The sequence below is a fragment of the Squalius cephalus genome (genome assembly GCF_949319135.1).
Source record: "Squalius cephalus genome assembly, chromosome: 8".
NCBI lineage: Eukaryota > Metazoa > Chordata > Actinopteri > Cypriniformes > Leuciscidae > Squalius > Squalius cephalus.
In genome coordinates, this window is record NC_137129.1 from 46,403,631 (window position 1) to 46,428,630 (window position 25,000).

General features: G+C 46.4%; 1 protein-coding gene across 1 annotated transcript in view; it reads right to left on the reverse strand.

Moving 5' to 3' along the window:
• Nucleotides 1-25,000, reverse strand: part of syngap1a (synaptic Ras GTPase activating protein 1a) — an 85,163-nt gene that overhangs the window by 23,200 nt on the left and 36,963 nt on the right. The window contains exons 5-14 of the mRNA XM_079880016.1: nucleotides 20,532-20,653; nucleotides 18,490-18,643; nucleotides 16,249-16,347; nucleotides 10,166-10,374; nucleotides 9,040-9,079; nucleotides 6,723-7,052; nucleotides 6,318-6,462; nucleotides 5,657-5,801; nucleotides 1,543-1,779; nucleotides 1-201 (exon numbers count right to left, since the gene is read on the reverse strand). The exon at nucleotides 1-201 is cut by the window's left edge and continues 1 nt beyond it. Of these exons, the coding sequence (XP_079736142.1) occupies nucleotides 1-201; nucleotides 1,543-1,779; nucleotides 5,657-5,801; nucleotides 6,318-6,462; nucleotides 6,723-7,052; nucleotides 9,040-9,079; nucleotides 10,166-10,374; nucleotides 16,249-16,347; nucleotides 18,490-18,643; nucleotides 20,532-20,653 (1,682 nt within the window). The remainder of the gene's footprint in view (nucleotides 202-1,542; nucleotides 1,780-5,656; nucleotides 5,802-6,317; nucleotides 6,463-6,722; nucleotides 7,053-9,039; nucleotides 9,080-10,165; nucleotides 10,375-16,248; nucleotides 16,348-18,489; nucleotides 18,644-20,531; nucleotides 20,654-25,000) is intronic.

A 25,000-nucleotide genomic window follows, 5' to 3' on the forward strand; every position in this document is an offset into this window, starting at 1 on the left:
TTGCTCAGCTGCGCCATGACCTCCCACAGGAGACTGTGCAGGATGGACAGCTCTCGGCCCAGGTCGATGTAGCCCTCGAACGCCCCGGCGTTACTTACACACTCCAGGTTGGAGATCTCGTACAGGAACTGTTGCATAGAGCCCCACTCCATCTCCAGGAACTCGTTCATGAAGCCCAGATAGTCCTCCTTCCCACTGAACCTGCAGAGAACACACACACAGCAGTGTGGGCGAGAGAGAGAGAGAGAGAGAGAGAGAGAGAAAGAGAGTGTGTGTGTGTGTGAGAGAGAGAGAGAGAGAGAGAGAGAGAAAGTGTGTGTGTGTGTGTGTGTGTGTGTGTGTGTGAAAGAGAGAGAGAGAGAGAGAGAGAGAGTGTGTGTGTGTGTGTGTGAAAGAGAGAGAGAGAGAGAGTGTGTGTGTGAAAGAGAGAGAGAGAGAGAGAGAGAGAGTGTGTGTATATGTGTGTGTGTGAAGGAGAGAGAGAGAGAGACAGTGTGTGTGTGTGTTTGTGTGTGTGTGTGAGAGAGAGAGAGACAGTGTGTGTGTGTGTGTGTTTGTGTGTGTGAGAGAGAGAGAGAGAGAGAGAGAGAGAGAGAGACAGGGCAGAGCGTGATGGGCGACAGAAAGAGAGAGAGACAGATGATAAGTGGCGAGCCAACAGACTGAAGATCAACTCTACACACACACCGCCGTGAGACTCAACTCTACACACACACCGCCGTGAGACTCAACACTACACACCGCTGTGAGACTCATCTCTACACACACACCGCTGTGAGACTCAACTCTACACACACACTGCTGCGAGACGACACGAGACAGAGATATAAACCCTGAGATATGATGAGACACACACGGCAGGAGCCACCAGGGTTATGAGCCTCAACTTAAACTATATAAACATGTTTATATGACTGGAAATAAAATTACGGAGCTCCGCAGATGACATGTGGGGGAAAAATATGTATATTGTGGCCATGAATTAACAATTCATTCACACAACTTACTAATACGCCATTTGATATAATAATAATTTGTTCGCTCATTTTAAGTAAATCGTGCACCCAATTTAATAATTTGTTCCCTTGTTTTAAGTACATCAAAACAAAAGAAAAGGATTAGTTCAACGATATATTTTTTTTGTCTGCATGTCATGTGTGAGGCTCCGTCTGAAATAAATGTTACAATTTTATTTCAGTTACTTAACAAGGCAACTTTTCTCATTATCATGTAGTTTAAGTTGAAGTATAAAAATAAATAAAACTGAAATAAAAATGTATAAATACAAAAAAAAATCTAATCAAAATTACATAATAAAACTACTAAAACTTAAACAAAAACTAAACAAAAAACTAAAAATATGAACTACAACTGTAACAAAAACTATGACAGTAAATGAACGCTACTAAAACAACACTGGTGCCGACGCCTGAATGGGAATGGGAGCCACAGTGGGCGTGTCCGTGTGAGTCATGTGATGGATGATTGACAGCTCAGAGCTGGTGATGGCGCGCTAAATGACGCTGGACTCTAGTGACTGACTTTGAAAAGCTGGCCAGGCTCTGCACCACCTTGGCGATGAGCGTGAGTGTTCGCGAGGTGCGTTCGGACGGATACTCCTGCGTCATGTTGAACAGCGACGGGGACATGATGGCGGGACACAGGAACCGCAGGAAGAGGGAGGAGCTTATGAGGCGGTCGGCGATGTCCTCTCGCCCGCGTTCAGCACAGCGCACACGCCACGAGGCGAACACCTCCTTCAGCTCGCGAGGAAACACACTGCAGAGAGAGAGACAGAGAGAGGCAGAGAGAGAGATATTCACTATCAGGGGTGCGTTTCCCGAAATCATTGCTAGCCAACTATAGTCGCAAGTTCTGTCGTTATCAGCGTAGTTCAACGAGTCTGTGTTTCCTGAAACCATAGTTCTACCAGAAAGACTCGGAAGGCGAGATTGTATCACAATGACATTTATTAATTAGTAGACCAGAAAATGAAAACAGAAATATTGAATGGTAATGGTAATTTCTTTGGTGCAGGACCCATCCATAGTTCACATTTGGAGGGTAGCAGACAACATACGGCATATCCTGCCTGAAGATGAAGGCAGGGGCGCAGCGGTGTGGACAGATGAATGACCCCCGGGGAGGTGTGGACAGATGAAGGACCCCCGGGAAGGTGCGGACAGATGAAGGACCCCCGGGAAGGTGAGTACAGATGAAGGACCCCCGGGGAGGTGTGGACAGATGAAGGACCCCGGGGGAGGTGTGGACAGATGAAGGACCCCCGGGGAGGTGAGTACAGATGAAGGACCCCCGGGGAGGTGTGGACAGATGAAGGACCCCCGGGGAGGTGTGGACAGATGAAGGACCCCCGGGGAGGTGTGGACAGATGAAGGACCCCCGGGAAGGTGCGGACAGATGAAGGACCCCCGAGAAGGTGCGGACAGATGAAGGACCCCCGGGGAGGTGTGGACAGATGAAGGACCCCCGGGGAGGTGTGGACAGATGAAGGACCCCCGGGAAGGTGAGTACAGATGAAGGACCCCCGGGGAGGTGTGGACAGATGAAGGACCCCGGGGGAGGTGTGGACAGATGAAGGACCCCCGGGGAGGTGTGGACAGATGAAGGACCCTCGGGAAGGTGCGGACAGATGAAGGACCCCCGAGAAGGTGAGTACAGATGAAGGACCCCCGGGGAGATGTGGACAGATGAAGGACCCCCGGGGAGGTGTGGACAGATGAAGGACCCCCGGGAAGGTGCGGATAGATGAAGGACCCCCGGGAAGGTGAGTACAGATGAAGGACCCCCGGGGAGGTGCGGACAGATGAAGGACCCCCGGGAAGGTGCGGACAGATGAAGGACCCCCGGGGAGGTGCGGACAGATGAAGGACCCCCGGGAAGGTGCGGACAGATGAAGGACCCCCGGGAAGGTGCGGACAGATGAAGGACCCCCGCGAAGGTGCGGAGAGATGAAGGACCCCCGGGGAGGTGCGGACAGATGAAGGACCCCCGGGAGGTGAGTACAGATGAAGGACCCCCGGGAAGGTGCGGACAGATGAAGGACCCCGGGGAGGTGTGGACAGATGAAGGACCCCGGGGAGGTGTGGACAGATGAAGGACCCCCGGGGAGGTGTGGACAGATGAAGGACCCACGGGGAGGTGCGGACAGATGAAGGACCCCGGGGAGGGGCGGACAGATGAAGGACCCCGGGGAGGTGTGGACAGATGAAGGACCCCTGGGGAGGTGTGGAGAGATGAAGGACCCCCGGGAAGGTGTGGACAGATGAAAGACCCCGGGGAGGTGTGGACAGATGAAGGTCACCCGGGGAGGTGTGAACAATTAAGGACCCCCGGGGAGGTGTGGACAGATGAAGGACCCCCGGGGAGGTGTGGACAGATGAAGGACCCCCGGAAAGGTGTGGACAGATGACGGACCCCCGGGGAGGTGTGGACAGATGAAGGTCCCCCGGGGAGGTGTGGACAAATGAAGGACCCCCGGAGAGGTGTGGACAGATGAAGGACCCGACAGATGAAGGACCCCCGGGGAGGTGTGGACAGATGAAGGACCCCTGGGGAGGTGTGGACAGAAGGTGTGGACAGATGAAGGACCCGACAGATGAAGGACCCCCGGGGAGGTGTGGACAGATGAAGGTCCCCCGGGGAGGTGTGGACAGATGAAAGACCCCCGGGGAGGTGCGGACAGATGAAGGACCCCTGGGGAGGTGTGGACAGATGAAGGTCCCCCGGGGAGGTGTGGACAGATGAAAGACCCCCGGGGAGGTGCGGACAGATGAAGGACCCCCGGGGAGCTGTGGACAGATGAAGGACCCCCGGGGAGGTGTGGACAGATGAAGGACCCCCAGGGAGCTGTGGACAGATGAAGGACCCCCGGGGAGGTGTGGACAAATGAAGGTCCCCCGGGGAGGTGTGGACAGATGAAGGACCCCCGGGGAGGTGAGTACAGATGAAGGACCCCCGGGGAGGTGTGGAGAGATGAAGGACCCCGGGGAGGTGTGGACAGATGAAGGACCCCGGGGAGGTGTGGACAAATGAAGGACCCCCGGTGAGGTGTGGACAGATGAAGGACCCGACAGATGAAGGACCCCCAGGGAGGTGTGGACAGATGAAGGACCCCCGGAGAGGTGTGGACAGATGAAGGACCCCCGGGGAGGTGAGTACAGATGAAGGACCCCCAGGGAGCTGTGGACAGATGAAGGACCCCCGGGGAGGTGTGGACAGATGAAGGACCCCCGGGGAGGTGTGGACAGATGAAGGACCCCCGGGGAGGTGTGGACAGATGATGGACCCCCAGGGAGCTGTGGACAGATGAAGGACCCCCGGGGAGGTGTGGACAGATGAAGGTCACCCGGGGAGGTGTGGACAGATGAAGGACCCCCAGGGAGCAGTAGACAGATGAAGGACCCCCGGGGAGGTGTGGACAAATGAAGGACCCCCGGGGAGGTGTGGACAGATGAAGGACCCCCGGGGAGGTGAGTACAGATGAAGGACCCCTGGGGAGGTGTGGAGAGATGAAGGACCCCGGGGAGGTGTGGACAAATGAAGGACCCCCGGTGAGGTGTGGACAGATGAAGGACCCGACAGATGATGGACCCCCAGGGAGCTGTGGACAGATGAAGGACCCCCGGGGAGGTGTGGACAGATGAAGGACCCCGGGGAGGTGTGGACAATTAAGGACCCCCGGGGAGGTGTGGACAGATGAAGGACCCCGGGAGGTGTGGACAGATGAAGGTCCCCCTGGGAGGTGTGGACAGATGAAGGACCCCTGGGGAGGTGTGGAGAGATGAAGGACCCCCGGGAAGGTGTGGACAGATGAAAGACCCCGGGGAGGTGTGGACAGATGAAGGACGGGGGTTCAACGTGGCTGAGCGACCAATTTGCGACAATATGGATTCGGGAAACAGTCGTGTCTAAGCTAGTTGATTTCTTCAACGATGCATCACACTATGGTAGCTAAGCAGTGAGTTACGGCGCTGTACGGGAAACGCACCCCAGAGCGGACTATTTTTATAAAATAAAAACACATTTTTTAAATAAAAACATTTACTAATAATTAATTAAATAAATATGTAAAAATGTTAATAAATATAAAAAAAATTATAATAAAACACTTAGAAATAATGAATTAAATAATTAAAACAAAATTTAAACAATTAATTTCAAAACAAAAACCATCAAAATAAAATATGTACCAATTAATTAAATCATACAAATTTTAAATTTAATAAATCTTTTTTGAATAAATACATTTAAAACAAAACCTAATAATAATTAAATCATAAACATTTTTAAATAAATAAAAAACAAACAAAAAAACAATCGAAATCATTTTAAAATAAATACAATAAAACAAAATTTATCAATAATTAATTAAATCAAATAATTTAAAAACAAAAACCATCAAAATAAAACACTTTCTAAATAACTAAATAATAAAAATTAATTAATTTATTTATTTATTTATTAATTAATAAAAAACAATCAATCAAAATAAAACACTTATTAATAATTAATTAAATCATAAAAACCATAGAACCGCAAACATACGATTTAAATTATCCAAATATTAACTTGAAATGTGTGTGTGTTACGCATGTTTGGTTGGTGGGTCAGCTGACGTGTGGCGGTATGAACTGACCAATGGGAGTTGATGATCTTGCAGAGCGCCAGTTCACAACACATGCGCAGGTTTGCCTGATGATCCGACAGAACCGAGGGAGGCGTTCGCATCGGGTCCACCTCACAGTTCTCCTCAGACTCATACAGCGCTCGGATAAACTCTCCTGTGGAGAAGACCTTCATCATCATCATCATCCTCACACACACACACACACACTCACTCAAACACACACACACCCACACACACAGTTCTCCTCAGACTCGTACAGCACACGGATGAACTCTCCTGTGGAGAAGACCTTCATCATCATCATCATCATCCTCACACACACACACACACACACACACACTCTACCTCACAGTTCTCCTCAGACTCGTACAGCGCTCGGATAAACTCTCCTGTGGAGAAGACCTTCATCATCATCATCAACATCATCTTCACACACACACACACACACACACACAGTTCTCTTCAGACTCGTACAGCACACGGATGAACTTTCCTGTAGAGCAGAAGACCTTCATCATCATCATTATCATCATCATCCTCACACACACACACACACACCCGCACACACAGTTCTCCTCAGACTCGTACAGCACACGCATGAACTCTGAACTAGAGCAGAAGACCTTCATCATCATCATTCTCACACACACACACACACACACACACTCACCGATGGTGTCCTTCAGGTATCGATGCGCTATGAGCTTCAGGAACTCCTCGATGGCTTTGGTGGCCAGTGTGTTTTCTCTGAAGATCAGATGCTCTCGGTCCATGAAGCGATCGACCTCAGTCATGGCCATATCCGACAGGAAGTCCTGAAACACACACACACACACACACATGCCTGACGTGAGTCACATGACCACTCGAGTATCATTGACTAAACTTTCATGATGTATAGATGCACTTTCATGATGTATAGATGCACTTTTATGATGTATGGATGCACTTTTATGATGGGCAAATGCACTTTTATGATGGGCAAATGCACTTTTATCATGGATAGATGCACTTTTTATCATGGATAGATGCACTTTTACGTCACTCACACACACACACACACACACACACACACCTTGGCCTTGCCAGTGCTCTGCAGGATGTGCACCAGCGCACATGCCACCTCCTCTTTGCTCTTGGCGCTCAGCAGCGGCTCCAGAACTCCACACAGCGTCCTGTAGTTGTTGGTCACGTACTCTGCGAACTCTTTGTAGAGCTCCATGGGCAGGATGTTCATGCTCTGGTATCGAGACTTGAGTCGCAGCGAAGCGTTGATGATCTTCCCGCCGCCGGAACCTTTAGCCAGAGCGCTGGGCTGGAGCACCGGGTACCACTGCTCCACGAACTGGCGGCCCGTGAGGCTGGGGATCGGGATGCTGACCAGACCCAGATACGTGCTCTTCTCCTGCCACACACACACAGGCTGGTTATCTACAGCAGGGCTTTCAGACCGGGCCCCGGGGCCCTCAGGAGTGACAGGGTTCAGGGGCCCTCAGGAGTGACAGGGTTCAGGGGCTCTCAGGAGTGAAAGGGTTCCAGGGCCCTCAGGAGTGACAGGGTTCAGGGGCTCTCAGGAGTGACAGGGTTCCAGGGCCCTCAGGAGTGACAGGGTTCAGGGGCTCTCAGGAGTGAAAGGGTTCCAGGGCCCTCAGGAGTGAAAGGGTTCAGGGGCTCTCAGGAGTGACAGGGTTCAGGGCCCTCAGGAGTGACAGGGTTCAGGGGCCCTCAGGAGTGACAGGGTTCAGGGGTCCTCAGGAGTGACAGGGTTCAGGGGCCCTCAGGAGTGACAGGGTTCAGGGGCTCTCAGGAGTGAAAGGGTTCCAGGGCCCTCAGGAGTGACAGGGTTCAGGGGCTCTCAGGAGTGACAGGGTTCCAGGGCCCTCAGGAGTGACAGGGTTCAGGGGCCCTCAGGAGTGACAGGGTTCAGGGGCCCTCAGGAGTGACAGGGTTCAGGGGCTCTCAGGAGTGACAGGGTTACAGGGCCCTCAGGAGTGACAGGGTTCAGGGGCTCTCAGGAGTGAAAGGGTTCCAGGGCCCTCAGGAGTGACAGGGTTCAGGGGCTCTCAGGAGTGACAGGGTTACAGGGCCCTCAGGAGTGAAAGAGTTCCAGGGCCCTCAGGAGTGACAGGGTTCAGGGGCTCTCAGGAGTGACAGGGTTCAGGGCCTTCAGGAGTGACAGGGTTCAGGGCCCTCAGGAGTGACAGGGTTCAGGGGCTCTCAGGAGTGACAGGGTTCAGGGCCTTCAGGAGTGACAGGGTTCAGGGCCCTCGGGAGTGACAGGGTTCAGGGGCTCTCAGGAGTGACAGGGTTCAGGGGCTCTCAGGAGTGACAGGGGTCAGGGGCCCTCAGGGGTGACAGGGTTATGGGGCTCTCAGGAGTGACAGGGGTCAGGGGCCCTCAGGGGTGACAGGGTTATGGGGCTCTCAGGAGTGACAAAGGTCAGGGGCCCTCAGGGGTGACAGGGTTCAGGGGCTCTCAGGAGTGACAGGGTTACAGGGCCCTCAGGAGTGAAAGAGTTCCAGGGCCCTCAGGAGTGACAGGGTTCAGGGGCTCTCAGGAGTGACAGGGTTCAGGGGCTCTCAGGAGTGACAGGGTTCAGGGCCTTCAGGAGTGACAGGGTTCAGGGCCCTCAGGAGTGACAGGGTTCAGGGGCTCTCAGGAGTGACAGGGTTCAGGGGCTCTCAGGAGTGACAGGGGTCAGGGGCCCTCAGGGGTGACAGGGTTATGGGGCTCTCAGGAGTGACAGGGGTCAGGGGCCCTCAGGGGTGACAGGGTTATGGGGCTCTCAGGAGTGACAGGGTTCAGGGCCTTCAGGAGTGACAGGGTTCAGGGCCCTCAGGAGTGACAGGGTTCAGGGGCTCTCAGGAGTGACAGGGTTCAGGGGCTCTCAGGAGTGACAGGGGTCAGGGGCCCTCAGGGGTGACAGGGTTATGGGGCTCTCAGGAGTGACAGGGTTCAGGGGCCCTCAGGGGTGACAGGGTTATGGGGCCCTCAGGAGTGACAGGGGTCAGGGGCCCTCAGAGGTGACAGGGTTATGGGGCTCTCAGGAGTGACAGAGTTCAGGGGCTCTCAGGAGTGAAAGGGTTCCAGGGCCCTCAGGAGTCCAGGGCCCACACACACACCTTCCGCCTTTTCTTGTCGATCTCTTTGTACAGGTGCAGTCTCACACACACACACACACACACACACACACACACACACACACACACACAGACGCACACACCTTCCGCCTCTTCTTGTCGATCTCCTTGTGCAGGTGCAGTCTCACACACACACACACACACACACACACACACACACACACACACACACACACCTTCCGCCTCTTCTCGGTCTCCTTGTACAGGTGCAGTCTCACACACACACACACACACACACACACACACACACACCTTCCGCCTCTTCTTGTCGGTCTCCTTGTACAGGTGCAGTCTCACACACACACACACACACACACACACACACACCTTCCCCCTCTTCTTGTTGGTCTCATTGTTCAGGTGCAGTCTCACACACAAACACACACACACACACACACACACACACACCTTCCGCCTCTTCTTGTCGGTCTCCTTGTACAGGTGTAGTCTCAAACACACACACACACACACACACACACACACACACACACACACACACACACACACACACACACACACACACCTTCCACCTCTTCTTGTCGATCTCCTTGTACAGGTGCAGTCTCACACACACACACACACCTTCCACCTCTTCTTGTTGATCTCCTTTTACAGGTGCAGTCTCAAACACACACACACACACACACACACCTTCCACCTCTTCTTGTCGATCTCCTTGTACAGGTGCAGTCTCACACACACACACACACACCTTCCGCCTCTTCTTGTCGGTCTCCTTGTACAGGTGCAGTCTCACACACACACACACACACACACACACACACACACCTTCCCCCTCTTCTTGTCGGTCTCATTGTACAGGTGCAGTCTCACACACACACACACACACACACATACACCTTCCGCCTCCTCTTGTCGGTCTCCTTGCACAGGTGCAGTCTCACACACACACACACACACACACACACCTTCCACCTCTTCTTGTCGATCTCCTTGTACAGGTGCAGTCTCACACACACACACACACACACACACACCTTCCGCCTCTTCTTGTCGGTCTCCTTGTACAGGTGCAGTCTCACACACACACACACACACGCACACACCTTCCGCCTCTTCTTGTCGATCTCCTAGTACAGGTGCAGTCTCACACACACACACACACACACACAACTTCCGCCTCTTCTTGTCGATCTCCTAGTACAGGTGCAGTCTCACACACACACACACACACACACACACACACCTTCCGCCTCTTCTTGTCGGTCTCCTTGTACAGGTGCAGTCTCACACACACACACACACACACGCACACACCTTCCGCCTCTTCTTGTCGATCTCCTAGTACAGGTGCAGTCTCACACACACACACACACACACACACACCTTCCGCCTCTTCTTGTCGGTCTCCTTGTACAGGTGCAGTCTCAGGCTTCGGATGGCCGGCAGGTTGTTGAACTCGAAGTGTTCGCCCCAGAACACGGTGTCGGTGCGCGGTTTGCTAGTGGTGCGCGCGTACAGCATGTCGTCCAGACACAGCTCGCAGTAGTAGCGCTTTTTAGCCGGCAGGTCGCGCGCCTCGATGATCCACAGCTTCAGCACGTTATCCACACGCCGGCTGTTATCCTGCACACACACACACACACACACGATGAGCAGCTGAAGCTATGAGACATCTGGAACTGTCTGTACCCGGATTTTGCTGTGTTCGCACTGCAGGAACTAGGAACGATTTTAGTTCTAGGAACTCTTTTGGAGGAACTGTAACGAATGGACTTAATCCAAAATGCTCTAAACATCATCAAACCTTCCCCCTCTCCTCTGTTGTCAACGGCCCTCAAACCAGTTCTACCAGAAAGACTCGGGAGAATTATTTCAACAAATCGTACATTTATTGACAGCTCAGCAAGCTGATAATATACAAGTCATTTGGCGTAGGCCCCGTCCGTAGTGCATAATCCGAGGGTATCGGATCTGCAATTCCTGCCTGAAGACGAAGGCAGGGGCGCAGCCGACCCCCCCGGGAGGAGTGGACAGGACCATCCTGGTGATGGTGGGGAGGATGGGGGTAATCGTCACTTCAGTATCTCCGAACTCAACATGTGTAAGTACCGAGCTTTTATACAGTGAGCATAATAATATGATTGGATAGAAGTGAAGGCAATAGGTGACGTAGTAATTGAGTCTTCCCGGCAGAACTTATGCTAAAGCTTTCATTTCTCTTCAAAGACCGTTATCACCTCTGCTCTCCTGAACGATCTCAGCAAGAGACTGCTTCTGCAATCCTCAAAGACAGCACAGGAGACCAGACGGCACTAGCCATTTGGTCAAAGACTATAGAGATAAACTTCCAATACACAAGGACATTGACTCCATTCTTACCCACAAACTTTCCCAAATGTTTATAGTATTTCTCATGTGTTGTATGCAGGGAAGACTCAATTAATACGTCACTTATTACCTTCACATCTAACCAATTGTGTTCTAATACTTGAAGTATAAAAGATCGGTACTTACACATGTCTGAGTTAGCAGATGCTGACATTTTCATTCACCTCCATCCTCCCCACCATCACCTTCATCTGTCCACAGCTCCCCGGGGTCCTTCATCTGTCCACACCTCCCCGGGGTCCTTCATCTGTCCACACCTCCCCATGGGTCCTTCATCTGTCCACACCTCCCCGGGGTCCTTCATCTGTCCACACCTCCCCGGGGTCCTTCATCTGTCCACACCTCCCCGGGGGTCCTTCATCTGTCCACAGCTCCCCGGGGTCCTTCATCTGTCCACACCTCCCCGGGGTCCTTCATCTGTCCACAGCTCCCCGGGGGTCCTTCATCTGTCCACACCTCCCCGGGGGTCCTTCATCTGTCCACACCTCCCCGGGGGTCCTTCATCTGTCCACACCTCCCCGGGGTCCTTCATCTGTCCACACCTCCCCGGGGGTCCTTCATCTGTCCACAGCTCCCCGGGGTCCTTCATCTGTCCACACCTCCCCGGGGGTCCTTCATCTGTCCACACCTCCCCGGGGTCCTTCATCTGTCCACAGCTCCCCGGGGGTCCTTCATCTGTCCACACCTCCCCGGGGGTCCTTCATCTGTCCACACCTCCCCGGGGGTCCTTCATCTGTCCACACCTCCCCGGGGGTCCTTCATCTGTCCACAGCTCCCCGGGGTCCTTCATCTGTCCACACCTCCCCATGGGTCCTTCATCTGTCCACACCTCCCCGGGGGTCCTTCATCTGTCCGCACCTTCCCGGGGTCTTTCATCTGTCCACACCTCCCCAGGGTCCTTCATCTGTCCACACCTCCCTGGGGGTCCTTCATCTGTCCACACCTCCCCGGGGTCCTTCATCTGTCCACACCTCCCCGGGGTCCTTCATCTGTCCACACCTCCCCATGGGTCCTTCATCTGTCCACACCTCCCCGGGGTCCTTCATCTGTCCACACCTCCCCGGGGGTCCTTCATCTGTCCACAGCTCCCCGGGGTCCTTCATCTGTCCACACCTCCCCGGGGTCCTTCATCTGTCCACAGCTCCCCGGGGGTCCTTCATCTGTCCACACCTCCCCGGGGGTCCTTCATCTGTCCACACCTCCCCGGGGGTCCTTCATCTGTCCACACCTCCCCGGGGTCCTTCATCTGTCCACACCTCCCCGGGGGTCCTTCATCTGTCCACACCTCCCCGGGGGTCCTTCATCTGTCCACAGCTCCCCGGGGTCCTTCATCTGTCCACACCTCCCCATGGGTCCTTCATCTGTCCACACCTCCCCGGGGGTCCTTCATCTGTCCGCACCTTCCCGGGGTCTTTCATCTGTCCACACCTCCCCGGGGGTCCTTCATCTGTCCACAGCTCCCCGGGGTCCTTCATCTGTCCACACCTCCCCATGGGTCCTTCATCTGTCCACACCTCCCCGGGGGTCCTTCATCTGTCCACACCTCCCCGGGGGTCCTTCATCTGTCCACACCTCCCCGGGGGTCCTTCATCTGTCCACACCTCCCCGGGGGTCCTTCATCTGTCCACAGCTCCCCGGGGTCCTTCATCTGTCCACACCTCCCCATGGGTCCTTCATCTGTCCACACCTCCCCGGGGGTCCTTCATCTGTCCGCACCTTCCCGGGGTCTTTCATCTGTCCACACCTCCCCAGGGTCCTTCATCTGTCCACACCTCCCTGGGGGTCCTTCATCTGTCCACACCTCCCCGGGGTCCTTCATCTGTCCACACCTCCCCGGGGTCCTTCATCTGTCCACACCTCCCCATGGGTCCTTCATCTGTCCACACCTCCCCGGGGTCCTTCATCTGTCCACACCTCCCCGGGGGTCCTTCATCTGTCCACAGCTCCCCGGGGTCCTTCATCTGTCCACACCTCCCCGGGGTCCTTCATCTGTCCACAGCTCCCCGGGGGTCCTTCATCTGTCCACACCTCCCCGGGGGTCCTTCATCTGTCCACACCTCCCCGGGGGTCCTTCATCTGTCCACACCTCCCCGGGGTCCTTCATCTGTCCACACCTCCCCGGGGGTCCTTCATCTGTCCACACCTCCCCGGGGGTCCTTCATCTGTCCACAGCTCCCCGGGGTCCTTCATCTGTCCACACCTCCCCATGGGTCCTTCATCTGTCCACACCTCCCCGGGGGTCCTTCATCTGTCCGCACCTTCCCGGGGTCTTTCATCTGTCCACACCTCCCCAGGGTCCTTCATCTGTCCACACCTCCCTGGGGGTCCTTCATCTGTCCACACCTCCCCGGGGTCCTTCATCTGTCCACAGCTCCCTGGGGGTCCTTCATCTGTCCACACCTCCCCGGGGTCCTTCATCTGTCCACACCTCCCTGGGGGTCCTTCATCTGTCCACACCTCCCCGGGGTCCTTCATCTGTCCACAGCTCCCTGGGGGTCGTTCACCTGTCCACACTTCCCCGGGGGTCCTTCATCTGTCCACAGCTCCCCGGGGGTCCTTCATCTGTCCACACTTCCCCGGGGGTTGGCTGCGCCCCTGAATTCGTCTTCAGGCAGGAAATGCAGATTCCATTACCCTCGGATTGCGAGCTACGGACGGGGCCTATGCCAAATAACTTTATAAATGCTTGCTTGCTGGGCTGTTAACCCCCTGAGGTCGGCTGTCGCGCCGGCGCGATAGGCTCGTTTTTTTCCGTATGAGTGCAAAAAAATAAATAAAAAAAAAATATTAATTTTTATCTTATATGCTTGTGTTATACATCAATCGATCCTGTTTAGTGTGTATTTTTTTTGTGTATGCTCATAATAAAAACAAAGTGTTGTGCTTTTCGCCAAATAAAGAAAAATAAACATGATGCGAGTTCTGCCTACTCTCCGTCAGTGAAGTCAATTCTGAAACGCGTCCGAAAATGAACTGTAACTCAGCGAATACTCAGTCAAACAGGCATGCAGTCACACAGGCATGAAGCTTGAATTCTCTTCTTTAAAATGAAGTAATTTTTATAAAAAACAAATATTCACAGTTTATGTAATATGCATGCAAAGAGAGAGATGTCAGTCGTTCTCATCTCAGCTCATTAAGTTTTAATGTGCTCCGCCCACGGAGAGCGCGCGCTATTCAAACGCAAATGTGAGGCGATCCAAACAAACCTGTGAAACGCCCACATCAGCTGGATAACACACCGCGAGTTCACTTTCAGACTTATGTACTTTACGATGCTGTGAGGAATAATACTATCTTGATAATAATCCTGCAAAAATTTACCTCAGAAGTTCTGGAAGTATCATTTCGAGGAGCAAACGGATCCCGCTGAGGAATTAGGTCAGTTCTGTTTGCTTTGTTCTAATCGGAATGAATGAACGCACAGATGCCTGCTGTTGTGGAGCTACTACAGCTGGCAAAAATACTGTTTAAATATTGATCGCGTTTCTGTGTATGAATGAATGAATGAACGAACGAATGCACAGATGCGCGCTGTTGTGGAGCTACTACAGCTGGCAAAAATACTGTTTAAATATTGATCGCGTTTCTGTGTATGAATGAATGAACGAACGAACGCACAGATGCGTGCTGTTGTGGAGCTACTACAGCTGGCAAAAATACTGTTTTAATATGAATCGCGAATACAAAGAAAGATTACACTGGAAATATTGTTACAATTTTAAATGTTGTTGTAATTGTATAACCTTAAAAAAAAACTAAAAAAAAAACATATATATATATATATATATATATATATATATATATATATATATATATATATATAATATATTTATTTATATAAGGATAGATGTAAACAAAATCTTAAAAGGTCATTATAAGCCTTCTCTTTAAATAATTGTATTATGCTTTATTAGTGACACATTTGGGAAGAGAATATATTCCAAATCTGAAAATACAGTATGAGAACAATTAACTGCACAATTACTAGAAATGTTTACCTTGGATATTGTACAATTTGCAAGCAAAATTTGTGGAAAAAAAACAACAAACCAGTTATATATTGTCCTTGCATTCTTGTGGCTGAGTCACACACCTGAATGAAAGGCTCATTACGTATGCAGCCTCATTATGCGGGCCCCATTGTCTCCGCAGGTGTGAATCACGCCCACCCGCATATGGCCTTTCCAAACAAAAAGTGTTTTACAAGATTTAAATCAATGTATTGTGTTATGTGAATGATTAGGCAGGATGATTTTCACATAATTTTGAAGAAAAAATTCTAGGCAACGTCATCCATTTGTCAGAAGTCTTATTTACATATATTTAGAATATGTTTTATGGCCTTATTTCAGAAACTTTAGTTTTTTGTTTTTGAAAAAAACATGCATAAACATTATTCTATCAAAAATACAAACATGTACATGCAAGTTGTTCACATATTATGGTAGCCCTGTTTGTGCTAAATAGAGTGAATTTACACCTTTGCCATTAATATGTTTATAAGCAACTGAAAAAAGCACAAATGTCAGGGCATGTCAGAACATCTCAAGGACCCCAAAAACCCATCAGACCCCAGAGGGTTAATAAATTTATGCTTTGTTACATTTTGCCTCCCGAGTCTTTCTGGTAGAACTAAGGCTATAGGAACTAGCCACCAGGATGGTTCACCGAGAATTAATGGTTGAATGCCGTGTGGTTGATGTCCAATCATGTTTCTCTTGGTTTCCTCAAAGTCGCGTTGGATTTTCTGCTCAGTGTAGAGGTTAAGAGGCTCATCTATCACTGTTTTACATGTTTGTAGAGTTAGTTTCTGGAGTAAATATATAGGCTATAATCTGTGTGCTTTTTTTAAAATGGCGGGTGCTGGTGTTTCGCGTGCGTTCAGCCAATCAGTGAACACTAACGTCACGGATAGTTCCTATAGTGCTAGTTTAGATCGACTCTGAAGTAGGAGTAAATTAGTTCCTCCAAAAGGAGTTCCTAGAACTAAAATTGTTCCTAGTTCCTACGGTGCAAACACGCTGACACCCGGGTACTTCCGCTAATAGTTCTAGGAACGATGAAACGGTTCCTCGATGCGAAAGCCCGTATGAAACGCTGCGGTACCTTGTTGGGTTTGATGGCCCGCTGCAGGTTCTCGATCCATTTGTCCCTCTCGGCGGCGGAGCGACACGCGAAACACTTGGTGCCGGACGCCGTCGTCACCTGGAGCACAGAGAGTTAGTGTGTGTGTGTGTGTGAGCCAGGGATCCTCGTAATCAAATAACCTGATTCAAGGAACAAGTCTGATTGTCATCTATAAAAAAATATTAAAATAAAACATGATTAAAATAAATAAAAATAGGTGAAATAAAAATAAATAGGCTATAAAAAATTATAAATGTACTAAAATAAATACAATTTGATGTAATAAATAGTAAGTAAACAAAAACATTTATTTAAAATAAATAAAACTTGATTTAAATCAATAAATTGTATAAAATATAAATGTTTCTGTTATGAGTGAACAGTTGAGAAAGAAACGGATGTTTGTCAGTTTATTCGATCTTAAAGTGACGGCAGCCTAATATTCCTACTGTCGTCTGTGTCATTAATGTTAAAAAAACAACAAAATACAGCTTTAATAAAGATGAAACTATATTTAATTTCTACAGTGAAAAACTACATTTATTTTACATTTAGGCTTAATTATTAATTTCTGTACCTGAATACTACTGTAAGACTTTAACTTTGTTATTTAGTATTCATCTCTGCTTGTAATTTGTGTATTTGTTCTTATTTTATTACTGACTGTTCACTTGTTTTTAATAATGTTTGAACTTCGAACTTATATATATGTGTGTGACCCTGGACCACAAGACCATCACAAGCCGCACGGGTATATTTGTGGCAATAGCCAACAATACATTGTATGGGTCAAAATTATCGATTTTTCATTTATGCCGAAAATCATTAGGATATTAGGTAAAGATCATGTTCCATGAAGATATTTTGTAAATTTCCTACAGTAAATATATAACACATTTATTTTTGTGAGTGAATGCAGCACAATCACGAACATAAATGCACAACTTTAAAGGAGATTTTCTCAATGTTTAGAGTTTTTTGCACCCTCAGATTCTAGATGTTCAAATAGTTGTATCTCTGTCAAATATTGTCCTATCATAACAAATCATACATCAATGGAAAGCTTAACTATTCAGATTATGTATACATCTCAATTTTAAAAAATTGACCTCTGTGACTGGTTTTGTGGTCCACGGTCACATATATAGTATACATACAGTACCAGTCAAAAGTTTGGAAACATGACTATTTTTAATGTTTTTGAAAGAAGTCTCTTATGCTCATCAAGCCTGCAGTTAAAAAACAAAAAAAAACAAAAACAAACAGTAATATTATGAAATATTATTACAATTTAAAATAATGTTTCTCTTTTTTAATATACTTTAAAATGTAATTTATTTTTGTGATGCAAAGCTGAATTTTCATCAGCAAGTACTCCAGTCTTTGGTGTCTTATGATCCTTCAGAAATCATTCTAATATGATGATTTGATACTCAGTTATTATCAATGATGGAAACAGTTGTGCTGTTTAATATATTTTTTTGGAATACTTTTTTCAGGATTCATTGATGAGTAAAACGTTAACAGCATTTATTCATAAAAACAGCATTTATTCTAAATAAAAACATTTCTAACAATATAAATCGTTACCATCACCTTTTATCAATTTAACGCATCCTTGTTGAATTAAAGTACTAATTTCTTAAAAAAAAAAAAGTTATTGTTCCCAAACTTTTGAACGGTAGTGTATATTGTTACAAAAGATTTCTATTCTAAATAAATACAGTTCTTTTTAACTTTTTATTCATCAAATAATCCTGAAAAAAGTATCTCAGGTTATAAAAAAAATATTAAGCAGCACAACTGTTTCCAACATTGATCATAAATCATCATATTAGAATGATTTCTGAAGGATCATAAGACACCAAAGACTGGAGTACTTGCTGATGAAAATTCAGCTTTGCATCACAAAAATAAATTACATTTTAAAGTATATTAAAAAAGAGAACCATTATTTTAAATTGTAATAATATTTCATAATATTACAGTTTTTTTTTTTTTGTTGTTGTTTTTTTAACTGCAGGCTTGATGAGCATAAGAGACTTCTTTCAAAAACATTAAAAATAGTAATGTTTCCAAACTTTTGACTGGTACTGTATATATATATATAATTTTTTTGTTTTTTTTGCTGCTCCGAAAAATTATCCGATCCGTATCTCAAAAACCGCAAATGATCCAAACCGTGATCCGATTGCAGCACTAACTGAGACGCACACACACCTCGAAGCAGTACTCCTGTCCGAGGATGCTGGAGTGCACGGGTTTGATGACGGCGTCCTCGTCCAGCGTGAGGTCCAGGGCCTCGGCAGCACTGCTGGGAGACAGCAGAGACTCGTGCGAGTGCGACTCCTTGAAGCTCTGCATGAGGCGCGTCCTGCACACACACACATACACACACACAGAGTTTTCTTTTTTCTTTTTTTACTTTTTTTTTTATATACATTTTAACAAATTACAACAACCAACTAAACATTCCTTGACAACAACAGTGGTCCAAATAAAAGAGATACAGAAATAGAAAAAGTGAAAAAGAAAATACATAAAACACTATACAATAGTAAAATGATTTTTTTTTTTAAAGGGGTGGTATAATGCCCCGTTTTACAATATGTAAAATAAGTCTCTGTTATCCCCAGAGTCTGTATGTGAAGTTTGAGCTCAAAATACAGCATGTTACAACATGTAGAAGCAACAGGATATTTCTGAATGGTTATGAATTTATGTTGCTGATGTGGAGTTAACTATCTTCAAGTCATTGATTAGCATATTCTGTCATGATAATCTATAAATCGCTCATGTGGGAACTGTTGTAAGACTTACAGGGCCCTATCTTGCACACAGCGCAACAATGTATCATTCCTATTTTGCACCCGCGCACAGCGGACTTTTCCCTCCACAGACGCACGTCGGTAAACTAGGAAATTAACTTGCGCTCCCGGTGGCGGTTCAGCGCAAAGAGGAGGCGTGTTCCGGCGCAAACATTCCCTGGTGCTATTTTGCAGTCTCAGAAAACAATTCCGCCACTGACCAGGAGACACCTCGTCTAAAGTCAGTGGCGTGTTGCGCATAATATTCATATGCTATTTTAAGGGCGCATGCTTGGCCATAATCAATGTAGCGTCTGCACAACGCGAATACACTTTGATTCTCTCATCTACACAGAAGCAGCAGTTCTCATTTTTGCAAATCATACATTATTACAATAGATAGATAGATAGATAGATGTGTGTTTTACGGCCCTAACGAGAACGTCGGTCTCCTCGGCTGTGAACCGCTCCTGGCAAATCCGCCGTTATAATAGCAATCCGCCATGGAACAAGCGCGCCTGCTCTTAAAGGGAATGTGAGATGACGCTCTGATTGGTTTATTTCACGTTACGCCCAAACCACACCTATGAGTAATGAAGCGACTTCAGACCAACACATTTTAGTTTTGCGTCGTGCGCAAGAGTCATTTATCCCACCGGGAAAATAGCAACAGCGCCCAAGACCCGCCCACAAAGCTACTTGGGTTTCGTGCTTGATACGTGCGTTTCAGATCGTTAAAATAGGGCCCACAGAGTGACATGCTATTGCATTTGTGTTTCGTACTGTATTGCATGAGAAAAGACGGATGCGACAGCTTGAGCTTGAACTCACAAATGTGCTGGACTACAACATCAACAGCGTGTTCCTGGGGGCGGGGTTTATGTAAATTTTAGGGTTGGTGATGTCACTAACTCGGGAGGAATGTGGTGTAGTCTCTACCAGCCGTTTGATGTAGTCCTTAAAAAACGATTTCTTTAAAAGTAAATATCTCCCTTTGCTCTGAACTTTGAGCGCTGTAACTCTGCAGATGTTGTTTATGCTCAAACAGCAACATTACACACTAACTAAAGCTAGAAAAGTCAAATCATAATCAACCACCCCTTTAATACAACAGGGAATACGTAAAAGTTTCACACCAATCAGTTCACCCTGAATGCCTCACTATATGTACTTATAGGTGTCCACCTTTGTATGAAAATGTCCAGTTTCAGTTGGAGTTGGGAAGCCATATGTTCCAATTTGTAAATAGATATAAGTTTTTCTCTCCATTGACTCATTTTTGGTGGGTGTGGCTTCATCCAATTAATTGTAATAGTTTTTCGTGCACATAATAGGAGTACATGCAAAATATATTTCTGGTTGACAGACAGAGTTTTCTATATGTGCTGTGACTCACTGAGGCACAATGGGAGTGTGAGTCACTGTATCTGCTGCAGTGTGTGTGTGTGTGTATACCTCTCCTGGTCAGCACTGCGGAATCGTGGGAGGATCATGTGTCGAAAGCTTCCTGTGCGGTCGAGTTTGGGTTGACTCTTTGCTCGTTTAATTGATCCTTTCAGACGACGACTTAGAAAACTCTGCGAACACAAACACACACACACTCATTTCCATGCTGTTATTGTAGTGTGTGATGGTGGAGGATCTCCACTAGAGGGCGACGTGAGCCAGAGATGATGTTCCTGCACCGTGAGTCACTGCAGATGCTGCCCACGCGACGCTGCGTATGTGTGTGTGTATGTGTGTGTGTGACTCAAACATCAGCTCAGAGCACTTTTAGCACATGCTTAAAGGAGAACTCCGGTCAATTTTAACATTGAGCTCATTTTTTTGTACATTTGGAGTGCTGTCCGTACAGAGAACAACGACAAAAATCGGTGTTGCCTACACCGAGTTATTCTATTTTTAAAATTTGCACCCTGTTGACTTCAATGGGGCAAGTACTAAACCTGCTTTTAGCCTCTTAACATCCTTGATGTGTCATTACAAGTGCACAGAAAATGTGAGTGATTCCTTCTGAGTGAACACGAGTGAATCTGACTGCAGTAGATGTGAAAGAAATGTATAAAAATGATGTTATTTAAGCCAGCGCAAATACCTTTGTTTACATCCTGTTTTTCGGTTGAAGTCCAAAGTAGTCGATTGCCGAGTTGACGCGCGTGATCATAGGTATTAAACCTATGCGTGTGAACTCTGCAATCGACTACTTTGGACTTCAACCGAAAAACAGGATGTAAACAAAGGTATTTGCGCTGGCTTAAATAACATCATTTTTATACATTTCTTTCACATCTACTGCAGTCAGACTCACTCGTGTTCACTCAGAAGGAATCACTCACATTTTCTGTGCACTTGTAATGACACATCAAGGATGTTAAGAGGCTAAAAGCAGGTTTAGTACTTGCCCCATTGAAGTCAACAGGGTGCAAATTTTAAAAATAGAATAACTCGGTGTAGGCAACACCGATTTTTGTCGTTGTTCTCTGTATTGACAGCACTCCAAATGTACAAAAAAATGAGCTCAATGTTAAAATTGACCGGAGTTCTCCTTTAAACTCTTTATTAAAGTCAGCATGAAATTGAACTCGCAACTGACTTTCCCAGCAAACAAAAATATGATCTGAGACATTCTAAAAATTGTATTTCTGAACTTTTCTCTTGGTTATGTGAACGTTAAGGAAATGTTACATTGTATCATTCTTCAAACATTATGTGAACGTTCTGAAACAAATAGAAACATAACAAATGTTAGATGAACTAAAACGTTTCAGAAAAAAAATTCCATGGACAATTTTTTAGTGCTGACATTTTGAGAAAACAATTAAAGACCAGATAACTTTGAACAAACTTTCTATTAGCGTTACTGGAAGAATTTGAGAGAATCTTGACAGAAAGTTAGCCAAAGTGCATTTATTTTTATATGACAACTGTAAATTCTATTAAAAGTAAGTCTTAAATACAAGGAAGGAAAATATCGTACCGTGACTTTAGAATCATGATAATATCGTACAGTGGCTTTAGAGTCGTGGTAATATCGTACAGTGGCTTTAGAGTCGTGATAATATCGTACCGTGGCTTTAGAGTCGTGATAATATCTTTATAATCGTGATAATATCGTACAATGGCTTTATAATCGTGATAATATCGTACAGTGGCTTTAGAGTCGTGATAATATCTTTATAATCGTGATAATATCGTACAGTGGCTTTAGAGTCGTGATAATATCGTACCGTGGCTTTAGAGTCGTGATAATATCTTTATAATCGTGATAATATCGTACAATGGCTTTATAATCGTGATAATATCGTACAGTGGCTTTAGAGTCGTGATAATATCTTTATAATCGTGATAATATCGTACAGTGGCTTTAGAGTCGTGATAATATCTTTATAATCGTGATAATATCGTACAGTGGCTTTATAATCATGATAATATTGTACAGTGGCTTATAATATCGTACAGTGGCTTTAGAATCGTGATAATATCGTACAGTGGCTTTTGGGTCGTGATAATATCTTTATAATCGTGATAATATCGTACAGTGGCTTTATAATCATGATAATATCGTACCGTGGCTTTAGAGTCTTGATAATATCGTACAGTGGCTTTAGAGTCGTGATAATATCTTTATAATCGTGATAATATCGTACAGTGGCTTTAGAGTCGTGATAATATCGTACAGTGGCTTTAGAGTCGTGATAGTATCGTACCGTGGCTTTATAATCGTGATAATATCGTACAGTGGCTTTAGAGTCGTGATAATATCGTACAGTGGCTTTAGAGTCGTGATAATATCGTACAGTGGCTTTATAATCATGATAATATCGTACAGTGGCTTTAGAGTCGTGATAATATCTTTATAATCGTGATAATATCGTACAGTGGCTTTAGAGTTGTGATAATATCGTACAGTGGCTTTAGAATCGTGATAATATCGTTATAATCGTGATAATATCGTACAGTGGCTTTAGAGTCGTGATAATATCGTACAGTGGCTTTAGAGTCGTGATAATTTGGTACAGTGGCTTTAGAGTCGTAATAATATCGTACAGTGGCTTTAGAGTCGTGATAATATCGTACAGTGGCTTTATAATCATGATAATATCGTACAGTGGCTTTAGAGTCGTGATAATATCGTACAGTGGCTTTAGAGTCGTGATAATATCTTTATAATCGTGATAATATCGTACTTTGGCTTTATAATAGTGATAATATCGTACAGTGGCTTTAGAGTCACGATAATATCGTACAGTGGCTTTAGACTCGTGATAATATCGTACCGTGGCTTTAGAGTCGTGATAATATCGTACAGTGGCTTTAGAGTCGTGATAATATCGTACAGTGGCTCTAGAGTCGTGGTAATATCGTACCATGGCTTTAGAGTCGTGATAATATCGTACAGTGGCTTTAGAGTCGTAATAATATCGTACCGTGGCTTTAGAATCATGATAGTATCGTACCGTGGCTTTATAATCGTGATAATATCGTACAGTGGCTTTAGAGTTGTGATAATATCGTACAGTGTCTTTAGAGTCGTGATAATTTGGTACAGTGGCTTTAGAGTCGTGATAATATCGTACAGTGGCTTTAGAGTCATGATAATATCGTACAGTGGCTTTATAATCGTGATAATATCGTACAGTGGCTTTAGACTCGTGATAATATCGTACAGTGGCTTTAGACTCGTGATAATATCGTACCGTGGCTTTAGAGTCATGATAATATCGTACCGTGGCTTTATAATCGTGATAATATCGTACAGTGGCTTTAGACTCGTGATAATATCGTACAGTGGCTTTAGACTCGTGATAATATCGTACCGTGGCTTTAGAGTCGTGATAATTTGGTACAGTGGCTTTAGAGTCGTGATAATATCGTACAGTGGCTTTAGAGTCATGATAATATCGTACAGTGGCTTTATAATCGTGATAATATCGTACAGTGGCTTTAGACTCGTGATAATATCGTACAGTGGCTTTAGACTCGTGATAATATCGTACAGTGGCTTTAGAGTCATGATAATATCGTACCGTGGCTTTATAATCGTGATAATATCGTACAGTGGCTTTAGACTCGTGATAATATCGTACAGTGGCTTTAGACTCGTGATAATATCGTACCGTGGCTTTAGAGTCGTGATAATATCGTACAGTGGCTTTAGAGTCGTGAAAATATCGTACAGTGGCTCTAGAGTCGTGGTAATATCGTACCATGGCTTTAGAGTCGTGATAATATCGTACAGTGGCTTTAGAGTCGTAATAATATCGTACCGTGGCTTTAGAATCGTGATAGTATCGTACCGTGGCTTTATAATCGTGATAATATCGTACAGTGGCTTTAGAGTTGTGATAATATCGTACAGTGTCTTTAGAGTCGTGATAATTTGGTACAGTGGCTTTAGAGTCGAAATAATATCGTACCGTGGCTTTAGAATCGTGATAGTATCGTACCGTGGCTTTATAATCGTGATAATATCGTACAGTGGCTTTAGAGTTGTGATAATATCGTACCGTGTCTTTAGAGTCGTGATAATTTGGTACAGTGGCTTTAGAGTTGTGATAATATCGTACAGTGGCTTTAGAGTCATGATAATATCGTACAGTGGCTTTAGAGTCGTGATAATATCGCACAGTGGCTTTAGAGTCGTGATAATATCGTACAGTGGCTTTAGAGTCGTGATAATATTGTACAGTGGCTTTAGAGTTGTGATAATATCGCACAGTGGCTTTATAATCATGATAATATCGTACAGTGGCTTTAGAGTCGTGATAATATCGTACAGTGGCTTTAGAGTCGTGATAATATCTTTATAATCGTGATAATATCGTACAGTGGCTTTATAATCGTGATAATATCGTACAGTGGCTTTAGAGTCACGATAATATCGTACAGTGGCTTTAGACTCGTGATAATATCGTACCGTGGCT